The 21,135-nt window shown below is 35.3% G+C and overlaps 2 protein-coding genes across 4 annotated transcripts; one reads left to right on the plus strand and one right to left on the minus strand.

The window, feature by feature from the left end:
- Positions 1-442: 442 nt before the first annotated feature.
- Positions 443-5,996, plus strand: LOC124537932 (nuclear transcription factor Y subunit alpha). Of its 3 annotated transcripts, none has more exons than XM_047114893.1 (9): positions 443-600; positions 1,204-1,377; positions 1,968-2,031; positions 2,182-2,307; positions 2,501-2,598; positions 3,226-3,411; positions 3,803-3,885; positions 4,017-4,104; positions 4,576-5,996. In XM_047114893.1, the coding sequence occupies exons 2-9, from the start codon at positions 1,213-1,215 to the stop codon at positions 4,642-4,644; spliced, it is 879 nt and encodes a 292-aa protein (XP_046970849.1). In that variant the 5' UTR covers positions 443-600; positions 1,204-1,212; the 3' UTR covers positions 4,645-5,996. The 3 variants fall into 3 exon arrangements, with proteins under 3 accessions (XP_046970849.1, XP_046970850.1, XP_046970851.1); XM_047114894.1 differs by lacking the exon at positions 443-600 and adding an exon at positions 614-803; XM_047114895.1 differs by lacking the exon at positions 443-600 and adding an exon at positions 861-971.
- Positions 5,997-7,319: 1,323 nt separating this feature from the next.
- Positions 7,320-19,938, minus strand: LOC124538115. The gene is made up of 15 exons (XM_047115117.1): positions 19,911-19,938; positions 18,482-18,666; positions 18,150-18,325; positions 17,483-17,999; positions 16,373-16,517; positions 15,100-15,244; positions 14,914-15,022; positions 14,471-14,550; positions 13,474-13,571; positions 12,642-12,762; positions 11,113-11,339; positions 9,813-9,995; positions 9,125-9,176; positions 8,548-8,614; positions 7,320-7,568 (listed from the first exon to the last, which is right to left on the minus strand). The coding sequence occupies exons 1-15, from the start codon at positions 19,936-19,938 to the stop codon at positions 7,422-7,424; spliced, it is 2,280 nt and encodes a 759-aa protein (XP_046971073.1). The 3' UTR covers positions 7,320-7,421.
- Positions 19,939-21,135: the final 1,197 nt, after the last annotated feature.

The following is a 21,135-nucleotide window of genomic DNA, read 5'->3' on the forward strand; positions in this document are numbered from 1 at the left end:
AAACAGTCATTATACCTTACAACTAAAAGCAACATGTTGTCTCAAATTATCAAATGAAGGATCAAAAATAAATTCAATGTTTTTAGTTCAATAAACACGATTTCTTAGAAATAAAAAAAAATATCTTTTATATTTTACATACGAATACGTTTGTACAAACAAATAATCTATATTAAATATCATCCACATATTATATTCTTATTTTTATAAAAGTTATAAATAATTTCTAAATCTAATTTAATTTATTAGATTTTTAATTAAATATTTTTATTGATGTATATGAAGTTGTACGAATTTGGTCCTTGTATAGTAATTGTGCCTTCATTTTCTGATTGCTTTAGCAATATTTTTTTATCAAAGTAATAAAAATAATTATGCAATTTAATGATATTTACACCTAAATTAGAACTTAATCCTTACTTATCGGACTATAGACAATATTTTAATTATGAGAAAGAGCATTGGATGGCAGAACACTCGCGCTTCTTTGGGAGTGGTAATGTGTCGAACCAATCTACTGCGTTCTTGTGATCATTGACATCGGCCATTGGTCTATTCTTTGTCAACCAATCATTGAAAAACCAGTGAGGAATATCCAATGTAAGTCCACAATATTTGACGATTATTATTCGCGATGGTTGAGTTGATGTTATTATTCAATATTACTTTTAATTTTCTTTACAAAGTCTTAGATTTGGATATGTATAATGAAATTACTTAAAAAGCAGCCATCTTGGTTACGTTGGCTTCGCTGGCCTCGACCGAATGACGTATGGCATATTCTCAGATAATAATTTCCTGAGGTAATGGAATACCACTTATTTCTTATCACCATCAAATAATGTGCCAAGTCTTCTACACATCTAACTCTAATTTTCCGAAGATATTTACAGAGAGATAGCGCTTTAGTTAGCTCTTCGTTCAGAAAAATTAAAAATTAAACATTCAACAATAAACTTTTTAATTCACAAGTTGTTTTTAATTATTTGTTTATTTTAAAATAATATTAACTCGTTCAATCTAGATTGATGCTGCTACTAGACACTACATTAAGAACATTTCTTGCACTATTTTTATATTCCAAAAATAATAAATAAATAATTGTAGCATAGCAAACATTGTAGAAATTATACAAATAAAAATATTCTAGTGTATATTAATAGGTTACTTTAGTTTTTAATAAATTTATATTATTAATTCCAGTGATGAACAATGGAGCATGCTCAGATTCAAACTACAGATGGTTCACAAGTGATGACCATCAACGGACAACAGCTTCAAGTTTTACAGATGAATAACAGCCCACATATGATACAGGGCCCAAATGGACAGCATATTGTCATTCACTCAATACCATCATCAGCACCTACGATTCAGGTAATTGTTAATTATTAATCATTACTTTTTGCAATTTATTGCTATAATAAATTGAAACAGCTGTATTGATAAACTAAGTCCTTATCATTTGAATATAATTAATGTTGTTTTGAATATGTATGCATTACACTGCCATTTTATTAACAGAGTAGAGAGTGTACATTCTGTTTCAAGCAACATTTTTTTAACTTTAGTAATAAATAAATTTCCATTTTTAATTAATTATTGACGCCTTCTTTAAACATAATCATTTTCCTATCAATTATTGTTATCATTGCTATGATTGTAATGGTACTGATGTGAAATAATATATACTATTATTATGGTTCTGTAGGCAAATTTTTTTGATATATTATAAAATTAAAATTTATGCCATATAATCCTATATTGTAATATTAAATATATATTTTTTTTATACATGCAATCAGATTGGAGCCCCTCAAATCCAGGTGGTAGTATCAGTTTTGTAATATTATTGTGTTATTGGAGATACACATTAATTGCAGCTAATATTTTCAATTAATAATTCATTTATGAATATGATAATATAATTATGTTGCCATGTTTAATAAAGTATGTTTATTTTGTAGGTGGCAGCCCCAAATGGTCAGCAATTACAACAATTACAAGTTTTGCCATTGTCAAGTCTTCAAGGTAAGCGACCAACCAATAGCTTATATATAAATGCTTTGAACTTTATTATTATTTATTAATTTAATAAATATAATTTTAGACTGTTGGCTTATGTATCATAATTTATATTTATTAATATAATATATTTTATTCATTTATAATTATTTGCAGGGACAAGCAGTAACATCCAACCAATGCAGCTTGTACAGACACCAGATGGACAGACTTATATATATCAACCGACAGCCGGAACCTCCCAACCACAGATAGATCAGCACCAGATTATACACCAGCCAGGTAAACTAGCTTGAAAACATTTTAATGATAATTTTTCATTTTTAATATTTAACTTGTAAAATTGATCTATGATTTAATTATTAAAGATATACAAGAATACTCCACATATTGAACAGATAGCATAATTTTTAGATACCTAAACAAGTAGTAATTTTTCTCTAAAACTAAATTTGTATATTTTTTGTAATTACAGGCACACTTATCAATCTAAATGGAAACCTTGTCCAAGTTGCCGGTGTTGGAAATGCGGTACAACCACAGCAAATTGTAAATCAACCCAACATTGTAATGGTAAGTAAAGTAGATTTACAAAAAGATTGCCGTAAAAAAAACTATTAGGTATCATTAAACATTCATTCCTTAGATAATAATCAATCTAGGAAATATCATTATGTATTAGTTTTAATCCAAATTTCGTACATTGGTAATCTCTAAGTACAGTGGTGACCAAATATCATCAAGTAACCCATTGGAAATTTACCTATAGTATGACACAACTTAGATGTAGCATCGGCAAAATTCCTAAAACCGATCACATCCGAATTGAGTACGCTATCCCAAATTATCAATATTTATTTCTCATGCGAATATGATCTTTGCATAAACGTAATAACTTGTAATATCATATGGCTTAATATATTCGTCAATCTGACACGTCGATTTACATGAACTTGCTTCCTCTGACGCGAGAATTTATAGCGATGAATAGCGTCGAATGGTGCGATAGGAATTTCTATTGGTCGTGTGAATCGGCAGTAATCGGTTTTATTTTCATTCCATTGCATTTTCCGATGCTACATCTAATTTGTGTCGTTCTATACCTACCTATATCATAACAATAAAATAAACAAATGTTTGAAAATCCTTGGAAGCAATGTATTTAATGCATCAAATTCATTGCAATGAAAATAATTGCAGATGGTGAATGGTAACAGTGGTGCAACAACTTCTACAGCATCATCAGAGGGAGCTGCGTCCTCCACAGCAGGCTCGGATGAAGAACCCCTCCTGTATGTGAATGCAAGACAGTATAAGCGTATATTGAGGAGACGTGCCGCACGAGCTAAGCTCCATGAACAGGGGAAGATACCTAAAGAGAGACCTGTGAGTAAGATATTTAAAATTATTATTTTTTTTTTTATTTTATATTATAGGTTGGCGGACGAGCATATGGGCCACCTGATGGTAAGTGGTCACCATCACCCATAGACAATGAAGCTGTAAGAAATATTAACTATCCCTTACATTGTCAATGTGCCACCAACCTTGGGAACTAAGATGTTATGTCCCTTGTGCCTGTAGTTACACTGGCTCACTCACCCTTCAAACCGAATCACAGCAATACTGAGTACTGTTATTTGGCGGTAGAATAACTGATAAGTGGGTGGTACCTACCCAGACGGGATTGCACAAAGCCCTACCACCCAGAATTTAATTTAATGAATACCGAAAGTTGATATGGCAAATTAGTAATTTTTATAATTTTTATTTTCAGAAATACCTCCATGAGTCCAGACATAGACACGCAATGAATAGAATACGAGGAGAAGGTGGTCGATTCAATTCCGGCAGCAGAAAGTTAGTATATATAAATTTACTATAATTTGTGAATTAATATTATCCTTGTAATTTTAATTATTCGTAGTATAACAGTGACTGACAAATAATTTGATACAATTAGTTTGATCAAATTGTTTAATTAATTACAGGAACATGGAGCAAGGAGACCAGACCTCTGCAACACAAAAGATGCTGGAAGACATCAAGCCAGATACAGTTTCCATCACAATAATCCAGGTAATTTAATCTGATTTTTGTATACATCTAAAAGCAATTGGCTTTTTCAGGTACCTTTAAATAGAAATGTTTTTGAATTATTAATAATAAACTTAGGTGTATGAGCTGAGATGGCCCAGTGGTTAGAACGCGTGCATCCTAATCGATGATTGCGGGTTCAAACCCAGGCAAGCACCATTATATATATGTGCTTAATTTGTGTTTATACATAATTCATCTCATGCTCAGCGGTGAAGGAAAACATCGTGAGGAAAACTGCATATGTCTAATTCCATCAAAATTGTGCCACATGTGCATTCCACCAACTCTCATTGCAACAATGTGGTGGAATATGTTCTAAACACTCTCCTTATTGGAAGAGGAGGCCTTATCCCGGCAGTGGGAAATTAACAGGCTGTTACTTAACTTTAGGTGTATGTATATATATAAATTATTGAAATATTAATTATGGTTTTTTTATTATATTCATAGGATGAAGAATTACAAGAAAACCAAACAACATGGCGGCGCCTTGCACCACAACCCCTAACGTCCACATAGCAATTCGAAGTGGCCTATCACCAACCAAAGTAAATAAACGGGCTCTTGTTGCCAATGTTGGATGAGCATTACAGAGGAACACTATAACAGTGTGCATTTGTGGATTTGCGAGTTTCGAAATCACAATTAATTTGTAAATAGTTAAGTGACATATTGGAGAACTGAATTTTTACGAATACTGGTAATTTGTAATTAAGTTATATGAAAAATATTAATTTTTTTACTTTGATATCTATACTAAAAGGTATGTATGTATCGTTGATTTTTATAAATTTGTAGTTTTATATGACGTTTATTTCAAAAGCTCTTATAAGACTGATATGCCGTCAGGATTCGAACCTGCGACTACTATGGGGTCATAACTAAAGAACCCTTATTCAATTAGTTAAATATATATAAAAATACAAGTTTCTTTATTTTAACTTAATGTAATATTATTTCATTGAATTAAATATATACATAGATTTTAGATAAACAATAACATTACCAAAAAATAACCTTAACACTAATCTCCAATCAGTTTGAACATAGATAAGAAGTTTTGCAATATAGGTATGTGGGTTTGTTTAACGAATTCCTAGTAATAATAGATTTAAAACATGGTATTTTTAATAATTAGCGTATTAAGTTTTTATTTATAATATTGTTAAATGTTTTTCCATATTATACAGTGTGTTTACAATTTAAAAGGAGTATATGGAGACAATTATTTATTCATTACTGCAGATGACCTTGTACTGTCAGAAAATAATGTCCAAAAATGAAAGGTAATGGTCCCAGTTTAAATATAATTGTTATTTATTTTTATTTTTTATTTATGCGTACAATTTCTGATAAAGTATTTAAGAACCTATATGGGGCCCTGTCTTAAAAAAAGTTTTTTTTGTTTGTTTGTTATGTGAACTGGTTTTATAAACACAAATTTATTGTATTATTATATGGACTGGTCAAATATTTTTCTGACTTTTCACATATCTGATATATAAGACAGAATATTTTCTAGTAATATAAAAGAATAGGTGTCTATGTAATAAGTATGGGATTCCGATAATGCAACTGTTTGTATTCCAAGTTTAATTGTAAAATGTTTCAGATTTTTTTTCTTTTAAATCATTGTATTTTTTTCGTAAAATGATTGCATGTATATTTTTTTAATATATTGTAAATGATGGATGTGGTAGTATTTTAACAAAAATATCATATAATATATAAGTCGAAAATACATTGGTCTAATTAACTATGGCGGGGTATGTCTAGTGTAATGTGTATTTATGTAAATATCTAAATATATTTAAATCTAAGTATGTATGGTTTTTATATTGCAAAGTACAAAATAAACATATTGCACAATATTGTATTCTTATTATTAAAAATTCGAATAATCCATTCAACTTGTAACCTTACCACTTCGGACATCACTTAGTTATGTTGTGATTAACACAAAAAATTACTTGAAATGTATTATTTTATCCAATACTATTTTAATGTTACACATATAACGTTAAATTCTGTATCTAGCTGTCATTTCTGAATGTTTTTTATTTTTTCATTTTTAATAATTTTTCAGCCTGTGGTATGAAGATATTCGGAAATTAAAGGGTAGAATGATACAACAACGTTATTGTAAATTCTAAATTTATTATTAAAATACAAAAAACATTAACGTAGAAAATGTTATTGAATATATTTTAGTCTGAGTATTGTACACGATGAGAAAACAATTCGATTTCATAGACATACGACGTTATCTTATCTTATGAGTATCTATTTCTATTTAATGCTAAAAAAACTAAATTTATTAACAAATAAAACATTCACTGGGATTATTGCAATAATTGTCCCATAATGGCTCTCAATAAAAACGTGCAAAGATTTAAAAACAAAGTGACTTAACCAACTTATTCATAAAATGCAAATCACCTAATTGTTAATTATCTAAACTACTAATAATTTATATTAGACTACTGATTCTATCAAAAAGTTCAGTTTGACGTTTTATCTTTAAGCACTTACAGAATTGATCACATACAATTATAAATCTCTTTGACATAATATTGCATTGATAAATTATCTGTTGTTAAAACTTATTTGTATGAGTTAGTATAAAGCCTTCTTATTCCTTATCTCTTATTTTTTTCATTGTGTAATGGGCTAAGTGTCAAGAATATACAACTTACAAGTGACACAAGATATAACAACAACTTCGACCTTCAATTAATATGAAACATTGGTGGAGATTAAGTTATTGTTAACGGTGTTTTTAATTGTTAATTCAAAACAGTTTTTTGAACGTAAGATCAAAGTTCAGACAAATAGTATAGAATATAGTAAGAGCTGAGATGGCCCAGTGGTTAGAACGCGTACATCTTAACCGATGATTGCGGGTTCAAACCCAGGCAAGCACCGCTATATATGTATATGTGCTTAATTTGTGCTTATAATTCATTTCGTGCTTGGGGGTTGAGGAAAACATCGTGAGGAAACCTGCATGTATCTAATTTCATATAAATTCTGCCACAAGTGTATTCCACCAACCCGCATTGGAACAGCGTGGTGGAATATGTTCCAAACCTTCTCCTCAAAGGGAGAGGAGGACTTAGCCCAGCTTGGGAAATCTACAGACTGTTGTTGTATAGTAATATATATAAATTATTAATATTTATTTTGCAATTAGATGAACACAACTATGTCGTCAGTGGGCGTGAATTGACTCTGTTTTCTTGAGTGTTTAGAGATAAAATGTCATTGAGCTCAGTGTAATGAGTGTGTGAACACTTCTAAGTTGGTTTCGCGTTATCTTTAATACGCTGTATTTCGCTTTTGATTGCCGAGATGAGCGGCAGAGCGGGGTCGTCCGGAGCGAGTCGGCCTTCAGCGGTGATCAGTGTCGTGTTCACAACTGGAGCTGGCAGTCTTGGCGTAGACTGACCAGATATTTCAATTCATTAATTAAATAAAATATAAAAAATAATCATAGAGACTAATTAATAACTCGTTATAGAAGCGATCGATTGTAAGCTATGTTGCTTTAGTACTGCTTGAAAGGTTTACAAAATAATTGTAATTTAATTTATATCTAACGAAAGTGAATATACCTTTACCATTTTTAGGAGCATCAAAATTTTCAAAAATCTTTTGGATCTCTACAATAAAAGGTCTTCCACAGGGGCAAAATGTTAGTACCTCTTTATTTTCAGTATATAATTTGATTGTATAAATGGCATTAATTCCATGTTATGTTAAATGTTTGGCAAATTATGTTATACTCTTACATTGAGTACGTAAGAATGGAAAATATTTTTATCTTAGCCGATTTTTAAACATAAGGGCCCTCGCCCACGGCGACTTTTTGTAGCGATGCAGTAGCGATTCTGTCGCATATTCGCATCGATACAGTCGCGTTGCGATCGCTGGCAGTGTGCCACATAACCACGATTCAGTCGCGATGTCAACGCAATACTGTCGCGCTTCTGTCGCGATGCAAATGCGATTCAGTAACGGCACAAAATTGCCTGTGGTGATCGCTACAGTTGCAAGATGGACTCCGTTGAGGCAACATTAGTCACGTTGTCTTTGGTGCTGCTTTGTGAGCAGCCGAAACGAGGGCAACGAAACCGGCGTCAATATTGGATGCACCCATTTAACAAAGAGAGATTACTTGGTGGTTTCGCTCGTTTCTCTACTCACGCGCCATCCCCCCAACGTTCTCTCCCCGATGTCGTCCTACATGGCCGCGCGTTTGCATCGATACAGTTGCGATGGTGTGGCGCGTTGCAAATGCGACTAACGAGCGTTAGTATCGCTTTTACGAAACGCGCGACTGCATCGCTACAAAAAGTCTCTGTGGGCGAGGGCCCTAAGAGGGCTACTAAGCATGTAAGGCTAAAATGCGAGCGGACTCACGTGCGCATGCGCGTGCCAGGCGGCGGTGCGCGGCCGCGGCGCCGCGTCGGCGCCCGCGCGCACGCGCCTGCGCACACGGGCATGCTTTATTCACTCAAATCCGCGTACTAGTCATATACCTAACCTACCTCGTTTTATAGTAGCTAGCATACACGGTTACAAATGAAAAGGCTTCGGCGTTGGATAAAGTCAATCAATGTTATATCGTCGAGAAAAAATGTTTAGTTCAATATGCATATGAATAATTCTGTAAAACTACGGTAACAGTTCTGTGTCTCGGAAAACTTGTACTATCCCCAGTCGTGTTGGATTTCTATCCCATTGAACTATGAGAGCGATGGAAAAGTCAGTGTCACGTAGTGAGCGCGTACAAGTTTCGACCACAATATATCCCGTGTAAATTCGATGAAAGTTCCAGAAGTCGATATCAGATTGACCTCGACATTATAACTTAATAAACAAAATAATCATTCATACGCTAATATTGTTAACAATGTTTTATTAGGTTATAAGTTAACCTGCCTTTAATAATGTTATCATAATTATATTAAATATAAAGTAATTGTGCAATACCTACCCGGGACCGGCCGAGTGGGGCACGCGCACGTCGCGGTTGCGCGCCTGCAGCACTGCGGGTGGGGGGGGATACAGGTTACTTATCCACTTTTGATTACGTTTCAAACTATTATATGATACATTTGAAACTTGTTGTGCTGTGCAGAAATGTATAATATACCAACTAACAGAAACACTATAGAATTTTTTAAAGATTTAAAACCAAAATACATTGGAATAAAATAAAAGAAAAATAGCCTACATATGTCCTATCTCAGAGTTCAAGTTTGCTTCTTACGATATCTCATCAAACTCTATTCAGCGATTTGGTCGTGAAAGAGCGACAGAGACAGACATTGTTACTTTCACATTTATAATATTAATATAGATTAAAATAGTAGTAGTTCAGTTACATGAGTCATATCATCATCCTCCTGCCCTTATCCCAATTTCATTTGGGGTCGGCGCAGCATGTCTTCTCCTTCTTACTTCTCTGTCAGACATCGTCTCACAAGTAACATTCTTTCTAACCATATCGTCTTTCACACATTCCATCCATCGTTTTCTTTTTTCAGTTACATGAGTATATACATAATTTAATAAGATCATTGTCACCATAAAAATGATGGTCCATTTCGCTACAAAACGATCTAACCTACTTCGCGAGTGCGATGCGAATAGATATAATACTAGGAAATGAAACATATTACCATTCTTTTCTTGACTATCTTGTTTATCGATTGTGAACGTCTCGTGGGAATTGGCACTGGATGCACTCCCGAAGAGCGTGAAGGCGTCATCCATCAGCTCGTTGAACCGTCTCCTCATCCTGGACGACGACGGTTCCTTGCAAGCTGAGGCTGTGGACCTAGCGGGACTGGAGGGCTTGGATACTGGAAACAGCAGTGAAGTACCAGACAGATAAATTAGTCAGGCACACATATATTCAGAGCCGGATTTAAAGGTCTGGAGGCCCCCGGGCCACAAAGCAGTGGAGGCCTTAGACAAACAGAAGCGTGAACAATCTAACAATTATATTATCATGAATTAATTACTTTTTTATTTCAATCTGTAAGCTATGTTTTATTTACTTGTATCGGTAACGTTTAACACATTAAGTAGTAAGATTATTATAATTTGACTATATGTCGGTATTTGTTAACTCGATGAAAAGTGTGGCCCCCACTCATGTGGAGGCCCAGGGCAGTTCCCCCGGTTGCCCTCCCCTAAATACGGCATATATTACAATGCTTTGTACAGCATCTGAAGCACATTATTACAAAAGTTATATATTTGACTTATTCCCTTTATTAAGGAGAGGCACCGGTTTCCATAATTTCGAAATAATACCTAACTCATACACTCATAATCAAATAAAAATAGTAATTCATTGAATATAGATTGTGCTAGTAAATGTTAAGGATATCTTCATATTTAATTTAATTACAATAAAAATAGTAATAGGCTATTTGACTGGTTCTTAAAATCCATTTTATATTATTTAGTAGAGGTTAAGGAACCCAGTAAAAGTTGATTTCCTTATTTCTAGTACATATTTGCCAAAAAATATTATATTAAAAAATTCCATATTTAAATAGCGTGCGAAAACGCTACTTAGAAAATATGGCGCTGCAATGGGGTCGGTGACGTCACTTTGCTGTATTTTAATCTGTGGTACATATAGTAGAGAAGCAAAATTTACAAGAAAGTGACTTCATCATAAGCCCGGCCAATCAGGAGCGTTTTGTGTCACGTGACAACGTTTGAAAAAATGCTTTTTTATTTATTAATTTTTGAAAAAATTAAGTATTATTTTTCGCATTGTCAAATAGCCTATTAAAGTATCTATGTAAAATATTCATACATCGCACCTAATTTAAATAAGCAATCAATTTCATGTCCAATATTTTCAAGATTCAGCAAAAGTGTAATCTACTAAAATCCATTTAGGATGGAAATGCAATGTAAACGATGCATTCTATTCTAGTTTCGCTTAACTAAGCGACTCACCATCTTTAATTCTCTGGCAGTGCAAGTCCCACACCAGAGGCCCGATAACTCCAGGGTCCTTATCTATGCTGCCGAGGCGTACCAATTGTGATGGCATTTGTCTCCTTGGCACTACATTAGCTTGGCTCAGTCTGGTCTGCTTTGGGCTTGACGGCGGGGAATCGATATCTAGGTGTCTCACGGAAACCGGTTCGAGGATTTTCGAGAGCGGTTCTACCATATTTCCCCTGAAAATTGCATATAAATGTGATTTTGATTAAAATATTATCAACTTAAATATTTTTTGAAAATTGCAATTCCCAATTAATGGCCCGGTGGTTAGAACGCGTTCATCTTAACCGATGATTGCGGGTTAAAACCCAGGCAAGCACCACTATATATATATATATATATATATGTGCTTAATTTGTGTTTATAATTCATCTCGTGCTCGGCGCTGAAGGAAAACATCGTGAGGAAACCTGCATGTGTCTAATTTCATCGAAATTCTGCCACATGTGCATTCCACCAACCCGCATTGGGACAGCGTGGTGGAATATGTTCCAAGCCCTCTCCTTAATGGAAGAGGAGGCCTTATCCCAGCAGTAGGAAATTTACAGGCTGTTACTTTACCTTAATGTCGATTTATCTATATTATGATTTGTATGAAAATACAAATACGCAATACCTTTGTATATCAGAGATATACATACCTAATGTGCCCATTGCATTATGATCCTGAGGGAACCTGTGTTTGAGCACATTCTTGCACACATACATACATACGTTCATATATTATCATCATCATCATTCTTCTGTCCTTATCCCAATTTTATTTGGGGTCGGCACAGCATGTCTTCTCCTTCCATACTTCTCTGTCAGACGTCATCTCACAAGTAACATTGTTTCTAGCCATATCGTCTTTCACACAATCCATCCATCGTTTCCTTGGTCGTCCTCTACCTCTATATCCACCACATCCATGCTTAAGGCTTTCCTCACAATATGTTCCTCATTCCTCCGCATTACGTGCCCATACCATGATAGCCGCCTTCCACATAACTTCTCGGCTATCGGTAAAAAAAAGTAAAGTAACAGCCTGTAAATTTCCCACTGCTGAGATAAGGCCTCCTCTTCCATTAAGGAGAGAGATTGGAACATATTCCACCACGCTGTTCCAATGCGGGTTGGTGGAATGCACATGTGACAGAATTTCGATGAAATTAGACACATGCAGGTTTCCTCACGATGTTTTCCTTCACCGCCGAGCACGAGATGAATTATAAACACAATTAAGCACATATATATAGTGGTGCTAGCCTGGGTTTGAACCCGCAATCATCGGTTAAGATGCACGCGTTCTAACCACTGGGCCATCTCAGCTCTATCGGTGTCACTTTCAAACTTCCTCTTATGTACTCATTCTCTATCCATTCGCATAACACCACACATTCCTCTCAGCATTCTCATCTCCGCAACATGCAATTGTCTTTCAGTCATACGTACATATATAAGCAGTCTGTATATGTAACGGGTAGTTAGTAAGTTACCTGGGGAAAGCACTGACTGAGGGCATTGAGAGATAAGAGGTGGGTGTCGGCGGAGATGACCGCTGGCCGCTGTCAGAGCTGTCGACTCCCGCAGCTTCCAGCAAACTGTCCGTCGTGCCCACTAACAACAAATATATTTGGCACATTTTTAAGAAGAGCATTAATTGTTGTTAGTAACAATGGTGGAGTGAAAAGTTCTCCTAAGTCACTAACAATTTATAGCATTTAATCAAACATATGGTATTATCATGTAAAATTATTAGTTACCCATTTTTTTTATGGTATAGGTTGGCAGACGAGCATATGGTTTACCTGATGGTAAGTGGTCACCATCACCCATAGACAATGATGCTGTAAGAAATATTAACTATTCCTTACATCGTCAATGTGCCACCAACCATGGGAACTAAGATATTATGTCCCTCGTGCCTGTAGTTACACTGGCTCACTCACCCTTCAAACCGGAACACAACAATACTGAGTACTGTTATTTGGCGGTAGAATAACTGATGAGCGGGTGGTACCTACCCAGACGGGCTTGCACAAAGCCCTACCACCCTACCCTATTTGTATATAAGACTTTCTATTAAAACCAATATATAATTATTTATTTAGAAAAATAAAGTTTGAGCAGAATATGTAATATTTGTGCTAATTAATGCGCAGACAGAAGGGTAAGGATATCTAGTATAAGAATTGTTTTGTCACCAGTACCATAAATGCGAGTAAAATTTCAACGCAATAGATGGGTCCGGTGTATCAGATTAAAACTTCAAATAAAATCTTCAATAAATTTGTAAAATAATATTTTATTTGTAATTAAAAAACAAACCTCGTTTTTTCTGTGGCATCCTTAAGGCGTGAGGTTTCTTCTGGCGTCTTCTCAAAGCAGCTGCTACTTCTGATACGCCAGACGACGAGGTGGACGAACTTCTGGATTTATGTTTCCAGAAGAATCAATTGTTAGTAAAATCTACTTAAGTTACTTGAAAAGCTGTTTATAATGTTTCTTTCATGTACGGTTCAAAATTTCTCAATGCCGTGTGGTTTTTGCTTGATACAATTTTATGTCTTCGATTGTCAATCGAAGTGATCAGGAGTGTCATTAGTGTCGACCATGACAAATTGTAATACATGTATAATACGACACAACTTAGATGTCGCATCGGCAAAATTCGTAAAAACGATCACGATCCGAATCGAGTACGCTATGTCAAATTATCAATATTTATTTCTCATGCGAATATGATCTTTGCATAAATGTAATAACTTGTAATATCATATGACCTAATATTATCGTCAATTTGTCACGTCCATTTACATGCACATGCTTTCTCTGACGCGAGAATCTATAGCGACGAATAGCGTCGAATGGCGCGATTGGGAGCTATTTCTATTGGTCGTCTAAATCGGCAATAATCGGTTTTATTTTCATTCCATTGCATTTTCCGATGCTACTTCTAATTTGTGTCGTACTATACAACACTGGCCTTATACTCAGCGACGTATTCATGCTGTGAGCAATGCCTGGCATATTCCTACAGCTTGAATAATTATGGAAGGAGATAGCTGACACTTTTTTATTCAAACTTAGCATATGTACAAATTGGTCACTAAAAGCGGTCATCAAAATCCATAGATATTGAAACTGTTAGAAACATTGCCAATTCTTATAACGCTGCTCCACCTATTTCGAGAATAATGATACTATGTTTTATCTAAGGTTTTTGCTAGCTGTACCGAACGGATAACCGTTATATATATAGATTATTCTAGATTATTCTAGTTCTGAAAAGGCACTGCAATTATTTAAAGTGAATATCACTCACCCCGAAGCACTGCCGGCTCTATAAATGGGCAATAGGACGCTGCTGGGTCTCGTTCTGCTTGGGGACACCACACTTACCAACTAAAATATTGGAAAATCACATTTTATCTTCTAACATTTCAAAAAGCTTTAGTTTAATTAGTTTTATTGAAAGTCTAAGTAACCAAGGTCTTAGATTTGATAGAGCCGTCAGTAAAATACTCAGTAAGGATGGAGACCAAAATTATTTGATTTAAATTGTTGAAGTTAAGTATGTTTATTCCACCAAGCTGGATTGGAATAGCGTGATGGAATATGTTCAAACCTACTCCCCAAAAAAGGACCTCTTCCTTTTCCTTTCTCAGGCCTTAGCCCAGGAATGGGAAATTTACAGGCTGTTGTTGTTGTAAGTAAGATTCCCGACACCAAAATATCAATTATAGTTAAATATGAAGATATATTTACCTTAGCATCTTTATCGTCGTTGATTTGCTTCATTTGATTCCGTTCTGATTCTCTTATCATCTCCGTCCTGTACGCTCGTAGAGATGCTGCTGATTTCATTGACTTCCTTCTGTAATCGAGAAGAATATGATGAAGAATTGCAGACAAAGTTCCACGAGTTTGGCTAAGTATTTGTGGGGTCTTCACCTGCGCGCCACACACAGCAGCAGTAGCAGAGCCAGTACCAGTAGCAGGGCGGCGACCGAGCCCACTGCAAGGGCCCACAGCTCCGCTCCCCGTACCCCCGTCCCCGCTTCGCCCTCCAGACCCTCGGCTGCCTTCAGGTACGCTGCTGGCGGGAGGAAGGTCATTTTTAGTCGATTGTTTGGAATGAACAAATATACAGCAGAAAGCTCGTCGAGTGTATTTTTTTATAGTATATATATTTTATTATAGGTCCATAGTTGACCTTCATGGTCGAGTAGTGTGTACACCGGTTTTCATGGGTACGCCACTCCGAGGTCCCGGGTTCGATTCCCGGCCGAGTCGATGTAGATTACCATTAGTTTTCTACGTTGTCTCGGGTCTGTTTGTTTGTGGTGCCTTCGTTACTTCAGATTTCCATAACACAAGTTCTTCAGCTACTTACATTGGGATCAGAGTAATGTATGTGATGTTGTCTCATATTTATTATTATTATTATAGGTGGACATGCGGATCGGACAGGTGGTAAGCGATCATCATCCATAGACAGCGCTGTGAGAACTACTAAACGTTCCTCACATCGCCAATGCGCAACCGAACTTTGGACCTAAGATATTACGTGCCCTTGCCTGTAGCTATGGCTCACAACCCTTCAAGCTGGAAAACAGCAATAACAGTATGAAAGCTAGTTGCATGCATGACGGAGTGCAGTCCTTATGCCTGCAGTTTTGGCTCACTTCCCTTCAAGCTGGAACCCAGCAATAATGAGTACTGCTGTATGAAAGCTAGTTGCATGCATGACGGAGTGCAGTGTATGACGTGCCCTGTGCCTGTAGTTTTGGCTCACTTCCCTTCAAGCTGGAACACAGCAATAATTAGTACTGCTGTATGAGAGCTAGTTGCATGCATGATGCATGACGGAGTGCAGTGTATGACGTGCCCTGTGCCTGTAGTTTTGGCTCACTACCCTTCAAGCTGGAACACAGCAATAATTAGTACTGCTGTATGAAAGCTAGTTGCATGCATGACGGAGTGCAGTGTATGACGTGCCCTGTGCCTGTAGTTTTGGCTCACTACCCTTCAAGCTGGAACACAGCAATAATTAGTACTGCTGTATGAAAGCTAGTTGCATGCATGACGGAGTGCAGTGTATGACGTGCCCTGTGCCTGTAGTTTTGGCTCACTACCCTTCAAGCTGGAACACAGCAATAATGAGTACTGCTGTATGAGAGCTAGTTGCATGCATGACGGAGTGCAGTGTGGGGCACAGACTCACGCTCTGCCTTGGTGGTGACGGCGGCGCCGAGCTCGCGCGCCACCTCTGCGTCGCGCACGAGGCGCATGTCGCGCGCCGCCACGGCCGCCGGCACGGCGCGCCCGCCCACCAGCACCACATACACAATCTGCACGCTGCCCGACGACTGCGACACACACACAAACATACACACACACACACACATATACACACACACACACACATATACACACATACACACAATTGACCCATCGATTTATGAACCAATCTCTTTTCATGCAACAACGCAACGCAACAACAGCCTGTAAATTCCCACAGCTGGGCTAAAGGCCTCCTCTCCCTTTGAGGAGAAGGTTTGGAACATATTCAACCACGCTGTTCCAGTGCGGGTTGGCGGAATACACATGTGGCAGAATTTCTATGAAATTTGTCACATGCAGGTTTCCTCACGATGTTTTCCTTCACCGCTGAGCACGAGATGAATTATAAAGACAAATTAAGCACATGAATCAGCGGTGCTTGCCTGGGTTTGAACCCGCAATCATCGGTTAAGATGCACGCGTTCTAACCACTGAGCCATCTCGGCTCGGTCTCTTTTCATGGAATACACTTTATTAATATGAGTAATTTCCATGTCTTTTCCTATATTATATATGACCCGACCCGGCTTTGCACGGGTGCTATGCTGGTACGAAATATACAACAGAATTTGTTTATTCAGGGTATCATATTAGAACTTTATAAAACATATCAGTGTTTCTTTACTATATTGTACATGTTTTATATACAAAAACTGTTCTTTCGAATCACTCTATCTAACAAAAAAACCGCATCAAAATCCGTTGCTTAATTCTAAAGATCTAAGCATACAAAGGAATAGACAGAGATAAGCGACTTTGTTTAATACTATGTAATGATATTGATGTATTATTATCTAAAATATTTTTAAATTAGTCAAGACGTTGAACACATTCTTCATTGATATGCTATACTGCGAATTAATGAATATGTAATGTGATGTTTACGTTTTTAGTATTTAGAGTAATTTATTTATGTTATTAATGTATCTTTTAAAAAAAAATCAATAATAATCGAATGTTTATTAATTATAAAATAGCTACTATACTTTACCTCCGTTATATTTTGTATATGAACTTGAACGGGTGGTTGTTGTTCGGGTTTAATGATTTCCCTTTTATATAACACTGTACCGTTGTTAGGTTCCTCTTCAAGTGGAAGATCTATCAAATCTTCTTTATCACTTTCTAAGACATCGTCCACACTTCTCTTTCTTATAACCGTTGGTGTTACCAGTATCCAAGATTCAATATCAGCTAATTTCGTCGGTTTGATTTCAGATTTGGTGGAAATAAATTGGGCGTCGTCATCAGCTGGAAACATTTCTACGTCTTCCAAATCATCGCTCTTACCCGCGTTTTCCATTTTCAAAGCTGAGTTAACGGCTAAATCCTCCAATTTTACCATTGAACTTTGGATATCATACATCTTTTGTGGTGTTTTGGTAATGTTGGTACTTATATCATTGAATTTGTTATCTTTATTAACGACGAATGAATGAACTTCGTGTTTCTTTCTTGCCGTCGGTGCGTCTAAAGATTTTATTATGCCAAGATGTCGTTCTTGTTGCCTGTAAGGAGTTTCTATATATTTATTGTGAGCTACAAATGGTTCTGTTAGCATAAAACGACAGAATCCTGTAAAATGAAAAAAGGTCTTAAGTCCCGCTCCTTCCTTAAATGGGTGGAAAGTTACTCATGATTCAAGTAATTTTAATTACCTCAGAAATGCTTTTTGATATAGCCTAGCAAGTCGTAGCTGTAAGCTGTCAGGAGTGGAGCCTTGGATGACTGTTAGGAGCCAATAACGCCTGTCTTCTGGGATTTCGGTTTCCAGACTATCTGGCGTGACATCGCAGTTCAAGATGCACTCCCCGCTTGATTTATCTGTCACCGCCTAAATAAAATATAATAAAAAAGTGTCAACTTGTATAAGTCCCATTTCTGGGCTAAGGCATTCCTTTCCCTTTTGCATGCATCTACCACGTGGAGATTACCTCACGATTGTTATTCGCTAATTACGAGGACCTGCCACCTACTGCGTGGTACTTACTTGTGGTGGGTATGAATCCAAGTACACTGTAGCAAGAACAGTCGTAGTTTGCACAATTGGTGTACTCGGTGTTGCCATAGGCTCGGATAAGTCGGGTGGTGGGGGTCCATCTCCAGATCCTGTCCAGAAGAAATCTTCCAAGCGAGGCGTTCGCGAGTGTTGATCGGGGGAAACCAGTAAGTACACTAAAAATATAAATCATATTTTTCGCTACACGATGAGTCTTTTAAAATGGTTTTGTTTCTGTGTTAAATAACTAACGATAAAGTTCAGGTAAATTGATTCTTTATCGTTGTATGACATTACGACTTTATGCTCGATTAACTACACGATATTCTTAAATAATGTCAAAATTATAAAATCAATAAAGCATTTTAATTACATTATTTAATCTAGATTTGGTTATTTTTCCTGCTTACGTTATTTATTAATTTATAGAAATAGAAAGAAGAAGAAGGCATATAAAGTATATTTTTGTCGCTACTTTAGAACCACTTCGACCTAATCAAGCTCGATTTGAAATAGTGCATACATTTATTACTTAATTCATATTTATAGAATTATGTTTAATAAACTTATTAAATATATATATGAATTATATCGATATACCTCAAAAATCAAATAGGGAACTTCAAGGGGATAGTTAAAGGAAAACGTTAACGTAATGACAAGATGGTAAACATCAGGGAATCGCGTGATCTCCCGAATAATGGGGTCTTACAGTTTATTGGCCTGTAGACTGTAAGCTATTATAACTTTGAACGGCACAAGATATGAAAGATAGCGGAAAATATATAAAAAATCTATCAACATATACCTATCAACCTACCTATCTGTCTTAATCAAAATTCGCTACCCGATCCGACTTTATCATAGGGTACTTAGATACATTTTTTAAAATCAAATCTTCAAAATTATGTATTATTCCATATTACAAATTTCCACATACATATATTATGAATCATTATATTTATATCAACACATCCGATTCCTCGGACTAGTTTCAAGTATCAATTACACATTCTAATTTAAAAATCTTATATTTTGATTGTAAAAAAGTGCGTTTCATAATTGTAAGACGTTTGGTCTCCTACTTTAATCCACAATATTTTGTTAGAAAGGAGTTGTTTCCGCACCACCCCGTACCAACTACGGTTCAGGTAAAAGAAAACGCATTTCCTCAATATTGTTATATTTTATCCTCAACGTAACATTTCTGAACCATAATCTTTTTACGAAGATTTATGAAACGGATTTTGAAAGTTCAGAATAATGTAGTATAATTGGAAAATATGTATTTCTTTTTTTAGCTTGTTATCACATAACACCGTCCCTTAAGAACTGTATTTTGTATAATTATTTTGTTGTTTAGGAGAATTTATACCGTCAGAGTGTTCCTTTTTTAATTTAAAAAATAGTCTGTTCTTACGATACTCAATATTTGATTTGTCGACCATATCCTATAGTACTGGAAGTACTCTACAGATCTTAATTAATCAGAGTATCAGAGAATGTTATATGTATATGCAGCAACAAATGTATACAGATATTTATAGCAATTAAACCACTTAAAACCCATTAAAGTGGTAGGTGGGTCTGTAGGTTGTAACTTCCTGTCCATAACCGGGTTTCGCACAATCGAATAAACATGCATATAAAAGCGGTTTAATTCGGCGGTTACATGCGGGTACTCAGCAACCTATTGTCATGCAGCGGATGGATGACAACGCACTAGCGCACGCGCAACCAACCGTAAATTGATTATTTATATCACAAACATAATATTTCGAACATAACTAAAAAGGTTAAAAATGTATTATTTTTTCATTATTAACACATTAAATGTATAAAACGCAAGTTCATATACTTTCAAGACCAAATACTGTCATATTGATTAATTACAAGTTTTCTTAACATTTTATGAAATGTAAATTATTTTAAAACTTTATGTAAGAAAATAAATAATTAGATATTCAGAATTTATTAACTAAGAAAATAGGTTAATTATTTTCTTTTGAATAATAATAGAATGTATGAGAAAATTTTATAAAACACTTACTTTTATCTTCATTTTCCAATTCGTTCGCAAAAGTATTTGAGACAAGAGTTAAACCTAATTTTAGTACTAAAAAGTGAAAAATACACATTGTTTATCTTTTATAATGTTTAGAATTTCTTATCATGAAATTATTTAATTATCATAAAATATATTTTTGGTATTTCGTAATATATGAACACAACAAAGAATTCATTTTTATTAATGCAATACTAGAAATTAGGAAAAGCTAGCAATATTTTTGTTATCACTCGTAAATAATTGAGAAAAACACATCTTCGCGTTTACCAGCCTACTGTATTAATCTCCTGAACACTACTGTGCTTTTAGAATTATTAACACGTTGCTAAGCAACATAATTGAATCACGCGCGCAATCGTCCATAGGCATTTAATTTTTTTTTATCTGTCAAAATGTTAGTAACGCAGACGGCAAAGAACATTAAGTATAGAACTTTTGTAAAAATACAGTTCTTACTTCTTATTAATAAAATTAATTATTGTTCAATTGTTTTGTTTTATAATAAATAAGTATCTTTATAATTATATGTTTAAAAATAAAATTATAAAATATGGGTTGCTTGACCTAAGTATAACAA

The sequence above is a fragment of the Vanessa cardui genome, chromosome 19 (assembly GCF_905220365.1).
Source record: "Vanessa cardui chromosome 19, ilVanCard2.1, whole genome shotgun sequence".
Taxonomy (NCBI): Eukaryota; Metazoa; Arthropoda; class Insecta; order Lepidoptera; family Nymphalidae; genus Vanessa; species Vanessa cardui.

Coding starts and splice junctions, on each gene's coding strand:
- LOC124537932 (XM_047114893.1), top strand. CDS start 1,213: ATGGAGCATGCTCAGATTCAAACTACAGATGGTTCACAAGTGATGACC. Junction 3,886..4,016: donor TTCAATTCCGGCAGCAGAAA/GTTAGTATATAT, acceptor AATTAATTACAG/GAACATGGAGCAAGGAGACC. Junction 4,105..4,575: donor TTTCCATCACAATAATCCAG/GTAATTTAATCT, acceptor TTATATTCATAG/GATGAAGAATTACAAGAAAA.
- LOC124538115 (XM_047115117.1), bottom strand. CDS start 19,938: ATGGTCGACAAATCAAATATTGAGTATC. Junction 18,000..18,149: donor TATCAAAAAGCATTTCTGAG/GTAATTAAAATT, acceptor AACTCCTTACAG/GCAACAAGAACGACATCTTG. Junction 12,763..13,473: donor GATGCCACAGAAAAAACGAG/GTTTGTTTTTTA, acceptor ATTTGTTGTTAG/TGGGCACGACGGACAGTTTG.